The following is an 18,132-nucleotide window of genomic DNA, read 5'->3' as shown; positions in this document are numbered from 1 at the left end:
TCAGCACCGCCTTCCTAACCTGCAATCTTCTTCCTGACCTCTCCGCCCCCACCCCACTCCGGCCTATCACTCTCACCTTGACCTCCTTCCACCTATTGCATTTCCAACGCCCCTCCCCCAAGTCCCTCCTCCCTACCTTTTATCTTAGCCTGCTGGACAAACTTTCCTCATTCCTGAAGAAGGGCTTATGCCCGAAACGTCGATTCTCCTGTTCCCTGGTTGCTGCCTGACCTGCTGCGCTTTTCCAGCAACACATTTTCAGCTCTGATCTCCAGCATCTGCAGTCCTCACTTTCTCCTCGAAGATATCAGAAGACAGTCTTGAATGAAATTACAGGCAACATTATTCACAATTACACCTCTGATTCCTGAACTCCCCCAGAGGTGGAAATGCCTCCTTTACATTTACCCTATCTAGCATAATCTTTAGTGATCTTTAAAGATGCACTTTTCATAATTTTAAAGACCTATTGGACATACAGGAAAAATAAATTCATTTCCAGCAGTTTTGGGAAAATCATTTGGCATGAAGCAAAATTAAAATTTCAATGCTACACTTTAACCTGCTGGGATACCAACGCAGTTAGAAGTCTTACATTTTTTTGGAACAAAGACATATTTGTTCAATTCTACCACATTCTTCTGCACAGTTGATAAGGATTCAGCATCAAGATTGGCACAAATTTGGAGAATATAATTCACTGCATCATTGAGTGAGCTAGCATCACCAACTCCAAGTGATGCTGTCAATCCAACAATCTATTAAGAAGCAAAAAAAATTTCATGTTACATAAAGGTGTGATCACAAGCAAGTCCAGCATTTTTTTCCTTCCTCATTAAAACTTTTGTAAGACATATTGAATTTGTTTTATTTTCCCCCTAGATGAGCCACTGAAAGGTGGTGGTTGAGTACATCAGGGATTCCATTTATGGAGGAGAAGTTGTTTGCAAACTGGTGTTCTTGGCTCTGATATCATTTTCTGAAAGTTGCCTCTGAGACAGCACATTGTTTCCAACACCCAGCAGTAAAGTTGTCGCTGGTCTCTAGTTTCTTAAAGATAAAGAAAGCAACTCAATCTCAACTTAATCTGATACTCAGCATTGACAAGAACTGAGGCAAGTGGACAAAAGGAGAAATGGAACTCCATCATGAGGGATAAGGTTAGATTATGAATAGATTAACCATTAAATCAGAGTTACCTGCTTATAAATAACTACACAGCATGGGAAAGGGAGGCAAGAGAGGAGAACTAAAGGGATGGTCTGAATTTAAAGAACTGGACACAATATTCCAGGCAAGACCTAAACAGAATTTTATTGATAGTTTAACATAACTTCTTAACTTCTCTAACAAAAACAGAAATGCTGGAGGAGCTCAGCAGATCTGGCAGCATCTGTGGAGAAAAACAGAGTTAATATTTCAGGGTCACTCGACATGCAATGCTAACTCTGGAGGTGATCTGAATAAAAAAAAGAATTGCTGGAGAAAGTCAGCAGATCTGGTGGCATCTGGAGGGAAAACGGAGTTAATATTTCAGTTCTGAGGAAGGGTCACTGGACATGTAATGTTAACTCCGTTTTCCCTCCAGATGCTACCAGATCTACTGAGTTTCTCCAGCAATTCTGTTTTTTTTATTCAGATCATCTCCGCAGTTCTTTGCTTTCTTCTATTCTTTCCTCACTTCTGTATTCTACACCCTCACTTATAAAGCTGAGGACCCCATTACATAAATCAGGCAAAGGAACAGGAAAGCCAGAGGTTTAACCTGAGGTAAACTGCTCGTCTTTGGGCCCAACTTGAGATCCATGTACGTCTTCATTAAAACATTGTATGGATGGTTTTTCGTTGTGTTGTGACATTCATCAAAAATCAACAGTGTGAAGAGAGACAAGGATGGAATTCGTTCATCTTTGAGACAATTCAGCAGAATTTGTGGTGTCAGGACAATTATATCATTTCTCTCAACCAACATTTGCACTGGAGAACTGTCCACTTTATCAGCACACAGTCCACACACCTTGTAGCTGGAAGATGAAGGCAAATGGAAATTAGTCTCACCCAAGAAATAACCTGTGATCACTGCACAGCCATTAATGTGAACATTTAAATTATGGACAAAACGTGTTTCGCTGGTAAAGCACAGCAGGTCAGGCAACATTTGAGGAGCAGGACAGTCAACATTTTGGGCATAAGCCCTTCATCAGGAATGTTGTCTGAAATGTCAACTCTCCTGCTCCTCGGATGCTGCCCGACCTGCTGTGCTTTTCCTGCGCCACACTTTTTGATACTGATCTCCATCATCTGCAGTTTTCACTTTCTCCTTTTATATTATGGCATCAATCAATCAATCAATTAAAATAAGGTGAATTTATTTAGCTTTTTTCAAAACCTCAGGATTTTCTAGAGGACATCACAGAAAATTAAGTACTTTTTGAACTGTGGTCACTGCTGTAGGAAATGTGGCTATCAAATTGCATGAAGCAAACTGACACAGATCATATTTTTAATGATGTTGCTTGTGGAATAAAGGTCAGCTGGAACACAAGAGAACAACAGTGCTGTCTGTGGGATCTCTTATATTCATCCAAGGGGACAGATAACACCTCGATCTAAAAGCACCATTTGAAACATGCCACCTTGAACAGTGCAGCACCCTCTCGCTTCTGCACTGGGAGGGTCAGACTAGATTGTGTGCTCAAGTTTCTAGAGTAAGACTTGAACTCCAAACCTTTTGATTCAGAATCATCAGGAATCGAGTGCCTATCTGCTGAACAGATCCATATTTATGACGCTGCAATCTAAATTTTAATTCCTAATTCCCCAGGTGAAAGCTGAAAGATTGATGGGAGCCTGATCTCTTTCTTTGGACTTCTGACCTTAAGATCACTAAAAATTTCTGAATTACCTCTCATAGGTAATAAAAACTTCAAAGCTGAAAAAAAACGTGGTTAGATGACATGGAGTTATTGTGAGCCATTTTGGGCACTACAACATAGGAAGGTTCCATAGGCCTCAGAGGGAGCTCAGTATAGATTTACAGGAATGATAATATAGCATTTGGAGTCCATCACAATAAAGGTTGCATTCCTTGAATTTAAAAGATTAAGAGGTAATGATTAAAATTTAAGCTGTTAAGAGGGACAGATTTAGTTGACAGAAACCATTTCTAATGGTTGGAGTTTGAGGATGAAGAGGAACAGTATAAAAATTAGAGCTGGACCTTTAAGAAATGAAAATCGGAAACATTTCTACACAAAGTGATGCAATTTTGGACTTATTCTGCACATTCCAAAACTGAGATTGAATGATTTTTATTATTGATATGTTTTAAGAGATATGAAGAAAAATTGGTATTTGGAGTTCAGTTGCAGAATAGCAATGATCTCATTGAACGGTTCCAGAAGCATGATGGACTAAACGATTCCCTCCTGGTCCTATGTTCCAGTAGATGGACAGAGTAAGTATAGAGTCAATGCTTCCGCCTGTGGGAGAAACCAAAATGAAGGGCCAGAAAAACAAAATAATTAACAATAAAAAAACACAGGGAAATTGCTTGATTCAGTGAAGGGTGAATGAATTGGTAACTCGGAAAATGGTTGACAAATACTTTCAAAAGATGAGAAAATAGAATAGGAAGATGCGCAGAAATGGAATGGGAGGAACTTCGCATGGACTACATGATTGGTCATCAATCTGAAACAACATTTTCTCTTCATATGTGCTCCCTGCCCTACTACGTAACTCTAGCATTTTCTGATTTTATTTCAAATTTACAACGCCTGCAGTATTTTGCTTTTATATCACAGATCACTTAGGTTGAATGGCTTGTGTCTGTACTGCGCATTTTAAGCTATTCTGTGCTAACATAACTGAAGTTTAGCACACTGCCAAAAGGAGTTTCTGAAATGATAGCAAAATCCTGAAACTTATATTGCTTCTACAAAGTGCTGAGAAGTTGTCATTTCTGGGTGTACCTGGTTTGCTCGAAGTGTTTCTTGAACAAGTTGTATTGTTGTTCATAGACAGGAACTGTGGTAGCCATGAAGACAACTTTCCTTTTCACACCTTTGGGTGCTTTGTTGAGGTGATCCTCACTGATATAGAGGGCAACTATGGTTTTTCCACATCCTTTGAACAGAAATGCATTTGATGATAATGGCACTTTTGATACCATGGCAAAGTGTACTGCCATTCAATACAGATATGAACATTTGGATAATAGTATAGTTATTCTCTAATATCCAGAGGCAAATGAGGCAGGTTCATCTTCACAATGTTAAGAGGGAAGTTAAGAAGAAAGTTCACAAATATTGCCTGATTCTGTGATTAAATTATTTCACTAGAAATTAGAAGCTGGTTCTAATGTTTCAGAGAGTTTGAGATCAAATCTGAACTGGATACTTAGATACTTTGAGAAAGTACATCTTTTTTCTCTGCCATTATCCGAGTAGTTAATGAACAACTTCAATAATTCAGGCCCTTACACAGATCCTTGGTGACACCACTGATCACATCCTGCCAAATTAAGTATCTACCCATTATCCCTACTTTCTATTGTGTTATCCAACCAACTTCCCAGCCATGTCAAGAACTTGCCCCCATATCTATTCCTGATGAAGGGCTTTTGCCCGAAACATCGATTTTCCTGCTCCTCGGATGCTGCCTGACCTGCTGTGCTTTTCCAGCACCACTCTGATCTAAACTCTGGATTCCAGCATCTGCAGTCCTCAATTTTGCTCAGTTCTGTGGGTGTCTACCTTAGTTAACAGTCTCTTTGTGAGGCTTTATTAAATGTGTTCTGGAGATTATATAAACAACATGTTTAATGAAAATAGTTGTGGCGACTGGAGATCTGTCATATCAGCTCCAGGACATCTCTGCAGGAGTTCTTCAGGGTAGTGTCCTAGGCCCAACCATCTTCACCTACTTCATCAATGAATTTCCCTCCATCATAAGGTCAGAAATGGGGATATTCACCAATGACTGCACAATGTTCAGCACCATTCATGATTTCTTTGATACTGAAGGCAGTCCATGTTCAAATGCAACTCGATCTGGATAATATCCAGGCTATGGCTGACAAGTAGCAAGTAACATTCACAGCACACAAATGCCAGGCAATGACCATCTCCAGTCAGAAATTATCTCACCACCGCCTCTTGACATTCAATGATGTGACCAGCACTGAATCCCCTACTTCAACATCCTGGGGATTACTATTGACCAGAAAAGCACTGGACTTATCACATAAACACAGTGGTGCTACAGCAGGTCAGAGCCTAGTAATACTGCAGCAAGTGACTCACCTCCTGACTCTCCAAAAACTGTCCACCGTCTACCAAGGCACAAGTCTGGAATGTGATGGAATACTCCCCACTTGGCTAGATGGGCACAGCTCCAACAACACTCAAGAAGCTTGACACCATCCCGGACAAAGCAGCCCACTTGATTGGCACCACATTCACAAGCATCCACTCCCTCCACCAATGACTCTCAGTAGCAGCAGTATGTACTTTCTGCAAGGTACACTGCAGAAATTCACCAAAGATCCTTAGACAATTCCACAACCACTTCTACCTAAAGGGCAAGTGCAGCAGATACATGAGAACACATCATGTGCAAGTTTCTCTCCAAGCCACTCACCATCCTGACTGGAAATATAGCACTGTCCCTTCACTGTAGCTGGGTCAAGATCCTTGAATTCGCTCCCTAAGGGTGATATAGGTCAACTTACAGCACCCAGACTGCAGAAGTTTAAGAAGTCAACTCACCATTACCTTATGAAGGGCAACTAGCTGTTCCAGCAATAAAGTTTCAACTTTGATCTCCAGCATCTGCAGACCTTACTTTCTCCAACTTACAGCACCCAGACTGCAGAAGTTTAAGAAGTCAACTCACCATTACCTTATGAAGGGCAACTAGGGACAGATAATAAATGCTGGCCAGTTAGCAATGTCCATGTCCCATGAATGAATGAAAGAAAATGCAGATATTCCCCTGTCCACTACCTTAGTGACCTCTTCAAAAAGTTCAATGAGGTGTGTAAGACATGACCTATCTGTCATAAATCCATGCTGGATCTCCCTGATTAATTGTAAATTTGAGGTGTTCAGTTACCTCATCCTTGATTATAGACTCCAACAATTTCCCCACAGATCTTAAGGTTAGGATTAGGTCTATAATTCTCTGGTTTTCATCTTTTGCTCTCCTTAAAAAGTGGAGCAACATGCAGTTTTGTAATGCAGAGGGATGACTCCTGTACCTAATGAACTCTGAAAGATTATAATTAGGACATCTACAATGCACTCCCCTACTTCCTTTAAAAAGCTCAGATGGCAACCGTTACTTGCTGGGTATTTGTCGCTCTTTAATTCCCTTAATTTCCCAATTACTGATGTTTTACTTACATTAATTTTATTCAATCCCCATCCACAATCCACTATTAATTTCCTTGGGACTTCAGCAAGCTATTTTCCTTTTCTACAGAACACAGTGAGGCAAAGTAATTATTCAACATGTCTGCCAGTTCCACATAGACGCTGACAATATCACCACTTCCAGTCTTTAGTGGGCCAATACTCCTCCTGACCATCTGCTTTCCCCTAATGTAAGTAGAAAAGTTTCTTCTTATTGATTCTGATGTCCCTTGTAAGTTCCTTTTCAGAATGAAAGAGCTAAGTTTTAAGGAGCCTGTTAAAAAAGGAAAGAAAAGGCAGTGGGAAAGAATTCCAATGCTTAGGTCATGGATAGTTAAAGGGTGGATAAAAAGTGGAGCTGAAAAAAGCACAATAGGTCAAGCAGCAAAGGAGGAGAGGAGTCAATGCTTCAGATTGGAACTGTCCTGATGAAAGGTTCCGACCTGAAACGTCGATTTCCCTCTTCCTCTGATGCTGCTTGACCAGCTGTGCTTCATCTAGCTCCACTCTGATCTCCAGCATCTGTAGTTCTCATTTTCATGGAAAGCACACTATTCTGAGCAAAGAAATTTGGAGATGCAAAAGAGGTCTAGCAAAGAGATATCAATCACTTGTTTCTTAACTGTACCTGTAGGAGCACAAATGATGGTGTTGTCGCCAACAATTACATGTTCTGCCAGCTCAATCTGATAGTCTCTCAATTGCAAATTCTCCACAGCAGTTAAGTTTTGTTGGAACTTTTCTGTAAGAAAAATATAAAAGTAGTTAACCGTCAGCATCAATGCTTGTGGAGATACAAATCAGACATTTACTAAACTATGTTAGTTCAGCTTGAGCATATTGTCTGATGCCTCCAATGAAGGCAGTCATTTACACATGCTCCAGAATCCAGTTATGGACAGGTATCTGCTAACGTTAATCAGGAATAGAACAGCATCTTGGACAAGTATCGTGCCCCAAAAAAGTTACCACCTGGGCAGGGATTTCCCAAATGATTTTCTCCTAGTTGGTATGGCTCTTTCAGGAGAGTCAATAGAATCATTGAATAGTTACAGGACAGATGAAGATTATTTAGCATTTCAAGTGTGTGCTAGCTCTTTGCAAGAGAAACTCTGAACCCACTCTCCTTACTGTTTCCCCACAGCCCTGTAAATTTTGACTTAAGATCACGATACAATTCTCTTCTGAAAGGATTGAATCTGTCATTACCATAAGACCTAAGAGCAGAATTAAGAAATTTGGACTGTTAAGTGCACTCTTCCGTTTAATGGCATGAACAATCTGTCAACCCACACTTCCACTTTCCTGCCTTTGCCCCCCCATAAAGTTTTGATAAAAAATGTCTTTCTCATCCTTGATTATATTTAACAACCCATCTGTGGTAAACAATTCCACAGATTCATTACCCCTAGAAGAAATTCCTCATCATTTCTGTCTCAAATCAGTGACCCATTATTCTGAGATGATGATAAAAGCTTTCCCACATGGGGAAAAACAATATCTCCACATCTATCCTGTTACACAACCTAAGAATCCTTTATGTTTCAATAAGTTTGCTTCTCATTCTTCTAAACTCCAATGAGTACGGACCCAGTCTACTCACCTTCTCCTCATAGGAAAATTCCTCAAAGCCTGGAATCAACCTAATGAGTTTTTTCTGGACTGCCTCCAATGCGAGTACATCTTTTCTTAGATGACAGGCTCAAAACTGTTCACAGCATTGTAGGTCTGGTCTAACTCGTGCCTTGTATTGTTTCAGCATACTCCAATTACCTTTGAAATATATGCCAAAATTCCATTTGTCTTCTCTATTAATTGAATGTGTATGCTAGCATTTTGTAATTTAATAGATGAGTGCTCCCAAATCACACTGTCCTTCAGTCTTTTTCCATTTAAATAATGTTCAGCTCTTCTATTCTCCTGCCAATGTGCATACCCTTACATTTGCCCATTGTATTCCATCTGACAGGCTTTTGCCGATTCACTTAACTTGCCTATATCCCTCTACAGACTGTCATTCTCAGTGCTCACCTTCCCATCTATTTTTGTCATACATAAATTTGATGACAATACATTCACTTTTTCATCTAAGTCATTAATATAGTAAATTGTTGGTCCAGCATTGATCTATGTCGGACTCAATTCGTTACAGGTTGTAAAACACCGCTTCTTCCCAATTCTCTGCCTTCTATTAATTATGCAATTCTCAGTTCATGTTAATATCCTCCTCCAAATACTCAGGGCTCTCATTTTATTAAGTAGCCTTTGTTTAATACCTTACTGAATACCTTTTGGAAATCCAAATAGATTACATCTTTTTTTTTAAAAATCACTCACGGGATGAGGTTTTCACTGGCTGGCCAGCATTTATTGCCCATCCCTAATTGCCTAGAGAGCAGTTAGGAGTCAACCACATTGCTGTGGGTCTAAAGTCACATATAGTCCAGACCACACAAGGATGGCAAATTTCCTTCCCTAAAGGACATTGGTGAAGCAGATGGGCCTTTCATGACAATCCGCATTGATTTTATGGTCATCATTAGACTCTTATTTTTGGCTTTTCAATGAATTCAAATTCCACCCTCTGCCATGACAGGATTTGAACCCAGGTCCCCAAGAACTTTACCTGGATCTCTGGATTAATACTGAAAACAACAAATGCTGGAGATCACATGGGGCACATAGCAACAATGGAGGGAGAGCAAGTTAACGTTTTGAGTTGAGATGACTCTTCAGAGCTCCATAGATGCTGCTTGACCCGCTGTGAACTCCAGCATTTGTTTTCAGTACAGAGTCCAGCTTCCACAGTAATTTGCTTCTCTCTGGTTTAATGGTCTGGGCCATCAACTCCCCCTACTGGTTCCCCTTTATTTATCCCAGCTTGTTACTTCTGAAAAAATACTAATTTATCAGGCATGACTTTCCCTTCCCAAAGCCTATATTAACTTTGCTTGTTTAGATTATGTATTTCTAAACACTTTGCTACTACAGCCATTATAGTGTAATTTAACATTTTCCCAATATGTCACCAGCCTCTGGTTATCGCTTTGGCTCCTTCACATTTTAAATAAAGATGTCACATTGCAGTTTTCCAATTCTTTGAGCCTTTACCACAATCTAAGAAGTCTTGGAAGATTACTCCCAATGCATCCACTATATCTATAGTATCTTTAGTATCCCAAGATGCAACCCCTCAGGCTCAGGGGACTTATTGGCTTTTAGAACCATTAACTTTCCTAGTACCTTTCCTCTAGTGATAATTTTTGTAGATAGTTCCTCTCTCCTTTTTGTCCTTTTGAAAATTTAGTATTTTTGGAATGCTATTAGTCATGTTCACAGTGAAGACTGATGTAGATTATTTATTTAACTTCTGTGTCAGTTTCTGGTTCTCCAGTTTTTTTTTGGCCTCATTCTCTGAGGAGTCTGTGTTCACCTTTGCCTCTCTCTTTACTGAGAGAAGCTTTTATTGTCTATTTTTATATTACTTGCAAGTTTACCCTCAAAGTTCCTCTATTAATTTAAATCAGTCATTTTTTTGTTGGTTTTAAAACACTGTCTTACCACTAATCTGTGTCACTTATTTTTCTTACAATCTGATACAGTCCTAACTTCTTTAGTATACCATGGTTGGCTTATCGCCTTTCTAAAATCCTTCTGCCTCACTAAGATGTATCTTTGCCCTGAGTCCTGAACTAATTTCTTAAAAGTTGTTGTTCTTCAGCCATCTTTTCTGATAAAAAAGAACTTTCAGTCCACTTCACTCAACTCTGTTGTCATTACTTGTAATTACTGATATTAAAGTTTGAGCACACCTGTTTCCAACCCAGGTTTCTCACATCCAAACAGAATGCTAAATCTAACATAGTATGGCCACTGTTTCCTTGAGATCTTTTACTCTGAGATTGTTTATTAACCTGCCTCATTACCAGATTCGAAATTAAAAAAAATCCAAAACTGATGCCAATTTTGATGAAGGGTCACCTGATTCAAAACATTAATTGTTTTTCTCTTTACAGATGGTGTCAGACCTGCTGAGTTTCTCCAGCATCTTTTGTTATAGTCTAATATCTGGATGGATCAACATTATGTTCTAGGAAGCTGTCTTGAACATACTATAAATTTTTCCTCATGGCTACCTGTACGAACTTCAGTTTCTAATCTGCAAGAAGATTAAAATCACCCATGATTAATGCACTGCTTATTTTATATGCCCTCCTTATCGCCTGATTTATCCTCTGTCCAACAGTATAGCTACTGCTAGGGAATTGATAGACTACTACAATCAGTGTCTCCTTCCTGTTATTATTTCTTACCTCCATCCACATTGATTCTACATCTTCAGAAACAAATCATTTCTGGTTCTTGTACTTATTTCACTTTAGACTAACATAGCTATACCAACTGTCCTTTGTACCTATCCTTTCAAAAAGTTACACATCCCTTAATATTTAATTCCTAGCTTTGATTTTGTGACAACAGACACCTCCACACTCTTAGCTGATGCATTCCAGATTCTGACTACATGCTGTGTTTTCTCATGTCACCTTTGGTTCTTCTACCATTCACCTTAAACTGATGTCTTCTGATTCCCAATGGGTACATGTTTCTCCCTATCTGCTCTGTTCAGACATGTTAAGATAATAAAGACCTCTATCAAATCCCTCCTCAATTCTGTGTAAAGGAATTAAACCAAATTTCTTCAATCTATTCATGTGACTGAAATTACACAACCCTTGCACCATGCTTGTAAATCTTTACTTTCCCTATACAATGCCCTTCCAAAGTCCTATGTTATATTGCGCAGAATTGGACATAATATTCTTGAGGCCAAACCAGTGTTTTATAAAAAGATTCATCATAACTCCCTTGGTTCTGTGCTCATGACTCCAGTGTGATGAAGAATGATTACATTAAAGTGTACAAGTCAATTATAATTGGAGGAGACAATCTAAATGGATGGTTCCTGTCCTGTCATTTGTGTACATAAGATCAAAAAAGTGCATGACAATATCTACACAAATACAACAGGCTAGAAGTTATCTTTCAGCTATGTAAAGCTCTAGTTAGTCCATACTTGCAGTACTGTAACCGGTTCTGGTATCATGTTGTAGGAAGCCTTGGATGGAGGGCAGTGTATGGAAGTTTATCAAAATGATACCTGGACTCCTATGGTTAAATGAAAGGATAAAATTATACCAAACAACTTTCTAAACTGATGGAATAAAAGCTTAAGAGGCAACTATCCCTTCCAAACAGCGTACTAGATGTATCTACACCAAATGGTCTGCAGTGGTTCAAGAATAAGGCTCACGACCATCTTCACAATGGCACTTAATGTTGGGCAAAATTATTGGCTGAGCCAGAGATGCTCACAAACTATGAAAGAATTAAAATGTGTTTTAAAATAAGGTATACAGGGATAAATTAATTTCATTAATGCAAGGGATCTGGATCTATGCAACCCAGAGTAAAAACTAGAACCAGACCTTTCAGAGGAGTGAAATTAGGAACCATTTCTTCACACAAAAAGGTAGGTGCTTGGAACTCTTTTTAAATGACAATTCATGTTAGATCAGTACGTCATTTAAAATCAGTTTGATTTTTGTTAGCCACACATTTTAATGGTTGTGGGGCAAAGGCAGATGGATGAAGTCAAGTCACAGATCAGTACGCTCTGATAGAATGGTGGTACAAGCTCAAGGGAATACATTGACTTTTCTGGTCTTAATTATGTGCTTAACTACTTTCACCAGATGACACCATGAGGTTAACCACATGTTACACAGCTAGATAGCATTAATTACAAAATAGTCGACAAATCAATCACTGAAAAATTGCAAATAGCAAAACCAAAAGGAATTACTGATATGTGTTTATGCTACAACATGAAGTTTATTTACATTACAAAATGGCCTCTAGAATTCAGTTTATGGAGAATGGAAAATGCCTGGAGAACTCAATAGTAAGGCAGAGAAAGTAATAATCAGCCCATTATTCCAGTCTTAGCCCTTTGAAAGAGTTACCTCATTATCCCCACTTACTCCTACTCTTTCCATGTAGCCTGGCAACAATTATCCAAGTATCTATCCGATTTCTTTGTAAAAGGGATAATTTAATTTACATTTCTTTTGGTTAGCACATTTCAAATCATAACATGTTGTTATATAAAACAAGTTCTTAACTTGCATCTGTTCGTTTACTATCACATTAACAGTTCATTTTACATTAATACATGAAAGAAGGGTCCAATCGTCCAGACTACACGCACACCTTTTCATCACATCTTTGGTTGGTTTTCTCCTGGTACTGGAATGGATTGAGTTTGTGTGGAAAGCCCATTCCACTTCTCCTATTCATGGCCATCTGGAACCACATGGAGGTGACTGCTGTGCTTTGGGGGAGTGGAAGTGGAGGAGTTGAGGGGAAAGCTCTTGATAGGAAATAAATCATTTAGCATGTATAGCCAAAGTGACAGAAGTATTGTTCATGCTTACCTGTATTGCTGTCTGGTGCACTAGAAGTGTTCATGCTTTCTGCCTCTTCTGAATAATGCATTTCCACATCATTGCTCATAGAGTTGCTACTGTTTTCTTCAATTGTTTTCATCTCAACTATGGAAAAGAGATGAGGGGCAAACAACTATGTTACAGCTCAAGTTCAAGACTTAGCAAAACTATGTAACCTGGATATACACTCCAAATTAGGCATGGTGCTGCTGGTGTGGCCTTCAGTAGCAATATATTTCTGGAGGTCATTTCTAGGACATTTCTGGTACTTTCTTCTCCTTTAACATCGCAATTTTTTGTCCTTTAATAAACCATATTATCCACCAGCACAAGATGCATCCCCCAACTATCATTCTGCATTAAACGTCCCGAGTTCTGGACTCAGTTCCCTCCTGTCTGTTTTAAATGCCTTCCTCTTTATATACTCTCCCAATCAACATTCATATCCACCCTCTCAATCATCTTCTGTGGACACCCACATAACCAGCAAGGATTCAATTCCTTGTTAACCCTTGCCACCCATTCTCTCCCTCCCCCCTCCTTGGCATCTGGGCTTGGATGAAACACTCCCCTAAAACTATCTCCTGAGCACTTTAAGTCTCCCAACAACTAACCTTTGGCCCTACATTGATCAAAATATCTCAATTTGCTGAACAGTTCCCTCATCTTTCTTATTGCCCCAAAACACCACTATCATCTGAAATCCTGGTCACTTCCACTAGTAAAGCCAAGTGCAAGAGGTTACAGAATTGAATGCATCTGCAGCAAAACCTGTTTACCATTCAACAACAGATCTGACTTAATTACATGAAGTGTCAATGAGCCTCTTCTACCAAAACCTCCATCACTCCAAGATCATTCTGAGAATTTCAGTAACCCTTCACACAGCTTTTTATTTTCACCTCTTCAAAATCAACTTGATGCCAAAACAACTTAATAGATTTTCTTTTGCCCCAGTGATTGTCTTCTCTTTGTGCGGTGCCTTGGGGTATTCCTACCTATACAAAAAAAATTAAAAATTCAATCAAACTGATGGAGTGCATTTTTAATGCATGAAATGTGGGTATCACTGGCAGGGTCAGCATTTTTTGCCCATCTCTAATTGTCCTGAAAGGTGATGGTGAATCATAGAATCCCTACACAGTGTGGAAACAGGCCATTTGGCCCAACAAGTCCACACCAATCCTCCAAAGAGTATCCCACTCAGACCCATTCCCCTATCCTTTATTTTACATTTTCCCATGACTAATGCACCTAACTTATACATCCCTGAACATTATGGGCAATTTAGCATGGCCAATTCATCTAACCTGCACATCTTTGGACTGTGGGAGGAAGCTGGAGTACCCAGAGGAAACCCACGCAGACACAGGCAAAACGTGCAAACTCTACACAGACAGTAGCCAGAGGTTGGAATCAAACCTAGGCCCCTTGTGCTGTGAGGCAGCAGTGCTAACTACTGAGCCAGTGCATCTTGAATATTACAGTGTACATTGCTAGACCATTGCTAGTGCAGTTAAGCATCAAACACATTGCTGTGGGTCTACAGTGACATGTAAATGACACCAGATAAGGATGTCAGATATCATTCACTCAAGAACTTTAGAAAACCAGATGAAATTTAACAAGTATCTAGCAGTTACATGGTCTTCATTACTGCCACCTGCTTTTTAATACTACATTTTGTTTTAAAAATAGTATTGAGATAGCCTAGTTACCTTGGGGAAATGTAGTATTTAACCTAATACATGCCCTGAAGCAAATGGATTTTTTCCTCCTACAAAGCTGCTCAAACTGGTTAGTGGCTTGCTGCGCTGTGATTTCCAAAACTTTCCAGTAGCTTTTCTTTCACTGATATTACATTAACATCGAGACCTGTTCCCACTGCAAATGTCACCCCTGGTTACTTTCAGTGTGGTAATCCATTTCAAACAATGTGGGACTAAGATTGCCAAGTGATTTGTATATGAACCTAGAATTTAAGTAAAACACTATTTAGATTGCAGGTTCATGAGGAACATTGGAAAGGAGTAGGCCATTCAGGCCCTTAAACTTAATTAAAACACTTAGTCAATCTATGTCTGAATTACTTCTTCCTGACTTGTTTCTGTAACCTTAAATACCCTTCTGTGTCCCCAGGTAGCAACCTCATTGTGTAATGATAGCTTAATCATGACTTGTACACTGTGGTGCAAGTTGAGGAAAGACGCGCTCAGCCTCCGCAGGGATTGGAGCCATGCTGTTAGCAGCACACTGTAGCCATCAAGCCAACTGAGGTAGCCAACCCCCTTGAATATCCTTACCAAACAAAAAGTCTTTGAATCTTATTTTTGATATTTTGACCTGATTTGCAGCCTCAATGTCTTTTTGGCAGTTGGAAAATGTGCTGCCTGGAAGCAACCCTGAATGGACTGGCTTTAATTCTAAAGTCATGATCCATGCAATTTGTGCTGGATTTCTCCATACCACTAGCAATGCTCCCTCAACAGATTAAATAGTTTCTCATGATCTGCCCTATCAAATATTAGTTCAATCACTTTACAGGCTAATACAATTAAGGGAATTTAAAAAATAAAAATGTTATATTCCAAAATTATTCATGGCTTACTTATCAGCTACTGATTACATATGACAAGGATTTATAATGTATCATTACTTTTACCTGAATCTGGAGACAAGAGCAAGGTCACTGCATTACAGTTGCACCTCTCCAACGCCAGGTGAAATTCCTTTAAAAAGCTTTGTTTGTCAGACCTTTGTAAACAATCAAGTAGTTTCTCTGCTCCGGCTGAGGAACCTTTGCGCTCGGAAATCTGTGCAAAAGGTTGAGAATTTCAGTACTTTTGATTTTAGCTTGGTCACTGAGAGTGGGTGTTAGAAGAACCTTGGAGTTGAGGGAGGTTACAGTAATTGGGAGTATCACTGGACAGGTGAGAGCTCTTCTGTTTTTTTTAAAGAAATGTCATTCTCTACTTCTGTAGCCACCTCAATTGGTGACTTTTTCATCTGCCTGCCACGTTCCTTTCATTTTGTTTATTGTTGATGGACTACTTCTATTAATTTCAAAACGTGCAGTTTCACATTCTTTTATGTAGAATTTCATTAATCACATATCCACCCGATCTTCCCATATCTCTAGCAATCTCTCAGAGCTATTAGAATTTGCCATACTTCCCGCACTCGTGTCATTGGTAAATCTGCTGAGTTTCTTTGGCATTCTGTGTTTGCTGCAGATTATGGAACTATAAAATAAACAATATTCATGAATTTGCTCCTGAAGCACGTCAATTAAAATTTCGAACTACAAGCAAGAAACTTAAGCATTTATAAAATTTGCAAGGGAAAATTAAATGCTGTGAGACCAGTGGTATTGATCACCGAAGTTATAGAAAGTTTCACACTTAATACAGATCTTCGAAATAACATTCCTGTAAAAGTTAAATATTTATTTAGATGAACACCAAGTATCAAAGATCAGAGAAGCAGCAGATACCTATGATCTCTCATAGACTAATGGTCACGTGGGAAACTGCAGGGATAGAAAATCTGCAGAGACAAGTGATTTTTGTTTTTGGGAACAAACAAAAGGATGCAAATTTAATAAAAGGAGAAAGACTAGAATGTGATATAAAGAAAATAGCATGTCTCCATTGGAATACGACTTGATGCAGTAAAGCTAGTTGCCAAGTTAAACAGCAAGTCAATTGAAGCAGTTGTAACATTTAGGGAATTTTCCAAAAAGCAGATATTGGGCAAGGGAATCGACATTACAACTGTAGCAGCAGTACAAAGATAATGTGTTTCCTTACAATGCACCGAGAAGGGAGAATTCACTTTGGAGAGTCATGAAAATTCTTCAAATATTGATAGGAAGTCAGACCACTGAAGGTTCTGAATATTTCATCTCTGAAGGGGAGGTGTTTCCTTACTTGTCAAATCAAGGAGGTAAACTAATAAAAGATATATGAGAGACATTGGAGCAAGCCAGCCAGTGATGCAGGCTGATGTTACCATTTGCATTCCAGAGAAGTCAGGAGAAAGTATTTATGGGAGATATGCATGGAGGTAACAATCCAGTTCCCTGATGCAAAGTTGGATTAAAGAGTAACTTAGCAAATGGAGAAGTTGTAGTTAGAGAATAACAAATTCTTGAAAGAACTGATTTTATCCTGGAAAGTAACCTGGCAGTTTCAAAATGTTTGGCCTCACCAAGGACGGTTACACAAAACATAGAAAAGTACAGCACAGAACAGACCCTTTGGTCCACGATGTTGTGCCGAGGATTAATCCTAATCAAAAATAAAATAACTTAACCTACACACCCCTCAATTCACTTCGATCCATGCGCATGTTCCAACAATCGCCTGAATGTCCCTAATGACTCTGCTTCTACCACCACCGCTGGCAACGCATTCCATGCATTCACAACTCTCTGCGTAAAGAATCTTCCTCTGATGTCCCCTCTATACCCTTCTCATGAATATGAGAAGGGTATAGAGGGGACATCAGAGGAACTATGACCCCTCGTGCCAGTCAATCCTGCCCTGGGGCAAAGTCTCTGTCTATTGACTCTATCTATATCTCTCATTACCTTGAATACCTCTAACAGGTCACCTCTCTTCCTCCTTCTCTCCAGAGAGAAGAGTCCAAGCCTAGTCAACCTCTCTTCATAAAGCAAGCCCTCCAGTCCAGGCAACATTCTGCTAAACCATCTTTGCACCCTCTCCAAAGCCTCTGTATCTTTCCTATAGTAGGGCGACCAGAACTGGACACAATATTCCAAGTGTGGCCTCACCAGGGATTGGTAGAGCTGTAGCAAAAATTTGCGGTTCTTCAACTCGATCCCCCTGTTAATGAAAGCCAAAACATCATATGCTTTCTTAACAACCCTATCCACTTGGGTGGTGTAAATATATGGCTTAGTTTGAGGCATTTAGAAGCCTTTAATGATATATTTGTTTCAGTACTAATAATACAATGTTATACTTAACCATTAACTAGTGCAGTGTGTAGTGTAACCCTTGTATGTACGAACAGACAGTGGAAAAGTACTGAGTACATCTGACTTGTAAAGATATGCTGATGTAAACACACAATAGGAATGACTTTTAATAAAGAGCAGTGTGTACTGGCGGCCTTGGTAGCGGCTGGGAGAGTGAGGCAGACAGCGGGGGTGTTGCCGCCCTGTGAGTGCAGATGCAGGACATGTT

At 39.4% G+C, this 18,132-nt stretch overlaps 1 protein-coding gene across 1 annotated transcript in view; it reads right to left on the bottom strand.

Annotated features, from left to right (window-relative positions):
* Positions 1–18,132, bottom strand: part of LOC122562955 (antiviral innate immune response receptor RIG-I-like) — a 95,783-nt gene that overhangs the window by 27,616 nt on the left and 50,035 nt on the right. Inside the window, exons 5-10 of the mRNA XM_043716266.1 lie at positions 15,585–15,735; positions 12,911–13,027; positions 7,045–7,158; positions 3,975–4,128; positions 1,766–2,024; positions 596–758 (exon numbers count right to left, since the gene is read on the bottom strand). Coding sequence (XP_043572201.1) covers positions 596–758; positions 1,766–2,024; positions 3,975–4,128; positions 7,045–7,158; positions 12,911–13,027; positions 15,585–15,735 — 958 coding nt within the window. The remainder of the gene's footprint in view (positions 1–595; positions 759–1,765; positions 2,025–3,974; positions 4,129–7,044; positions 7,159–12,910; positions 13,028–15,584; positions 15,736–18,132) is intronic.

Source organism: Chiloscyllium plagiosum, chromosome 2 (assembly GCF_004010195.1).
Source record: "Chiloscyllium plagiosum isolate BGI_BamShark_2017 chromosome 2, ASM401019v2, whole genome shotgun sequence".
Taxonomy (NCBI): domain Eukaryota; kingdom Metazoa; phylum Chordata; class Chondrichthyes; order Orectolobiformes; family Hemiscylliidae; genus Chiloscyllium; species Chiloscyllium plagiosum.
The sequence above is the reverse complement of the archived record's forward strand: the minus strand, read 5'-3'. Positions and strand labels throughout refer to the sequence as shown.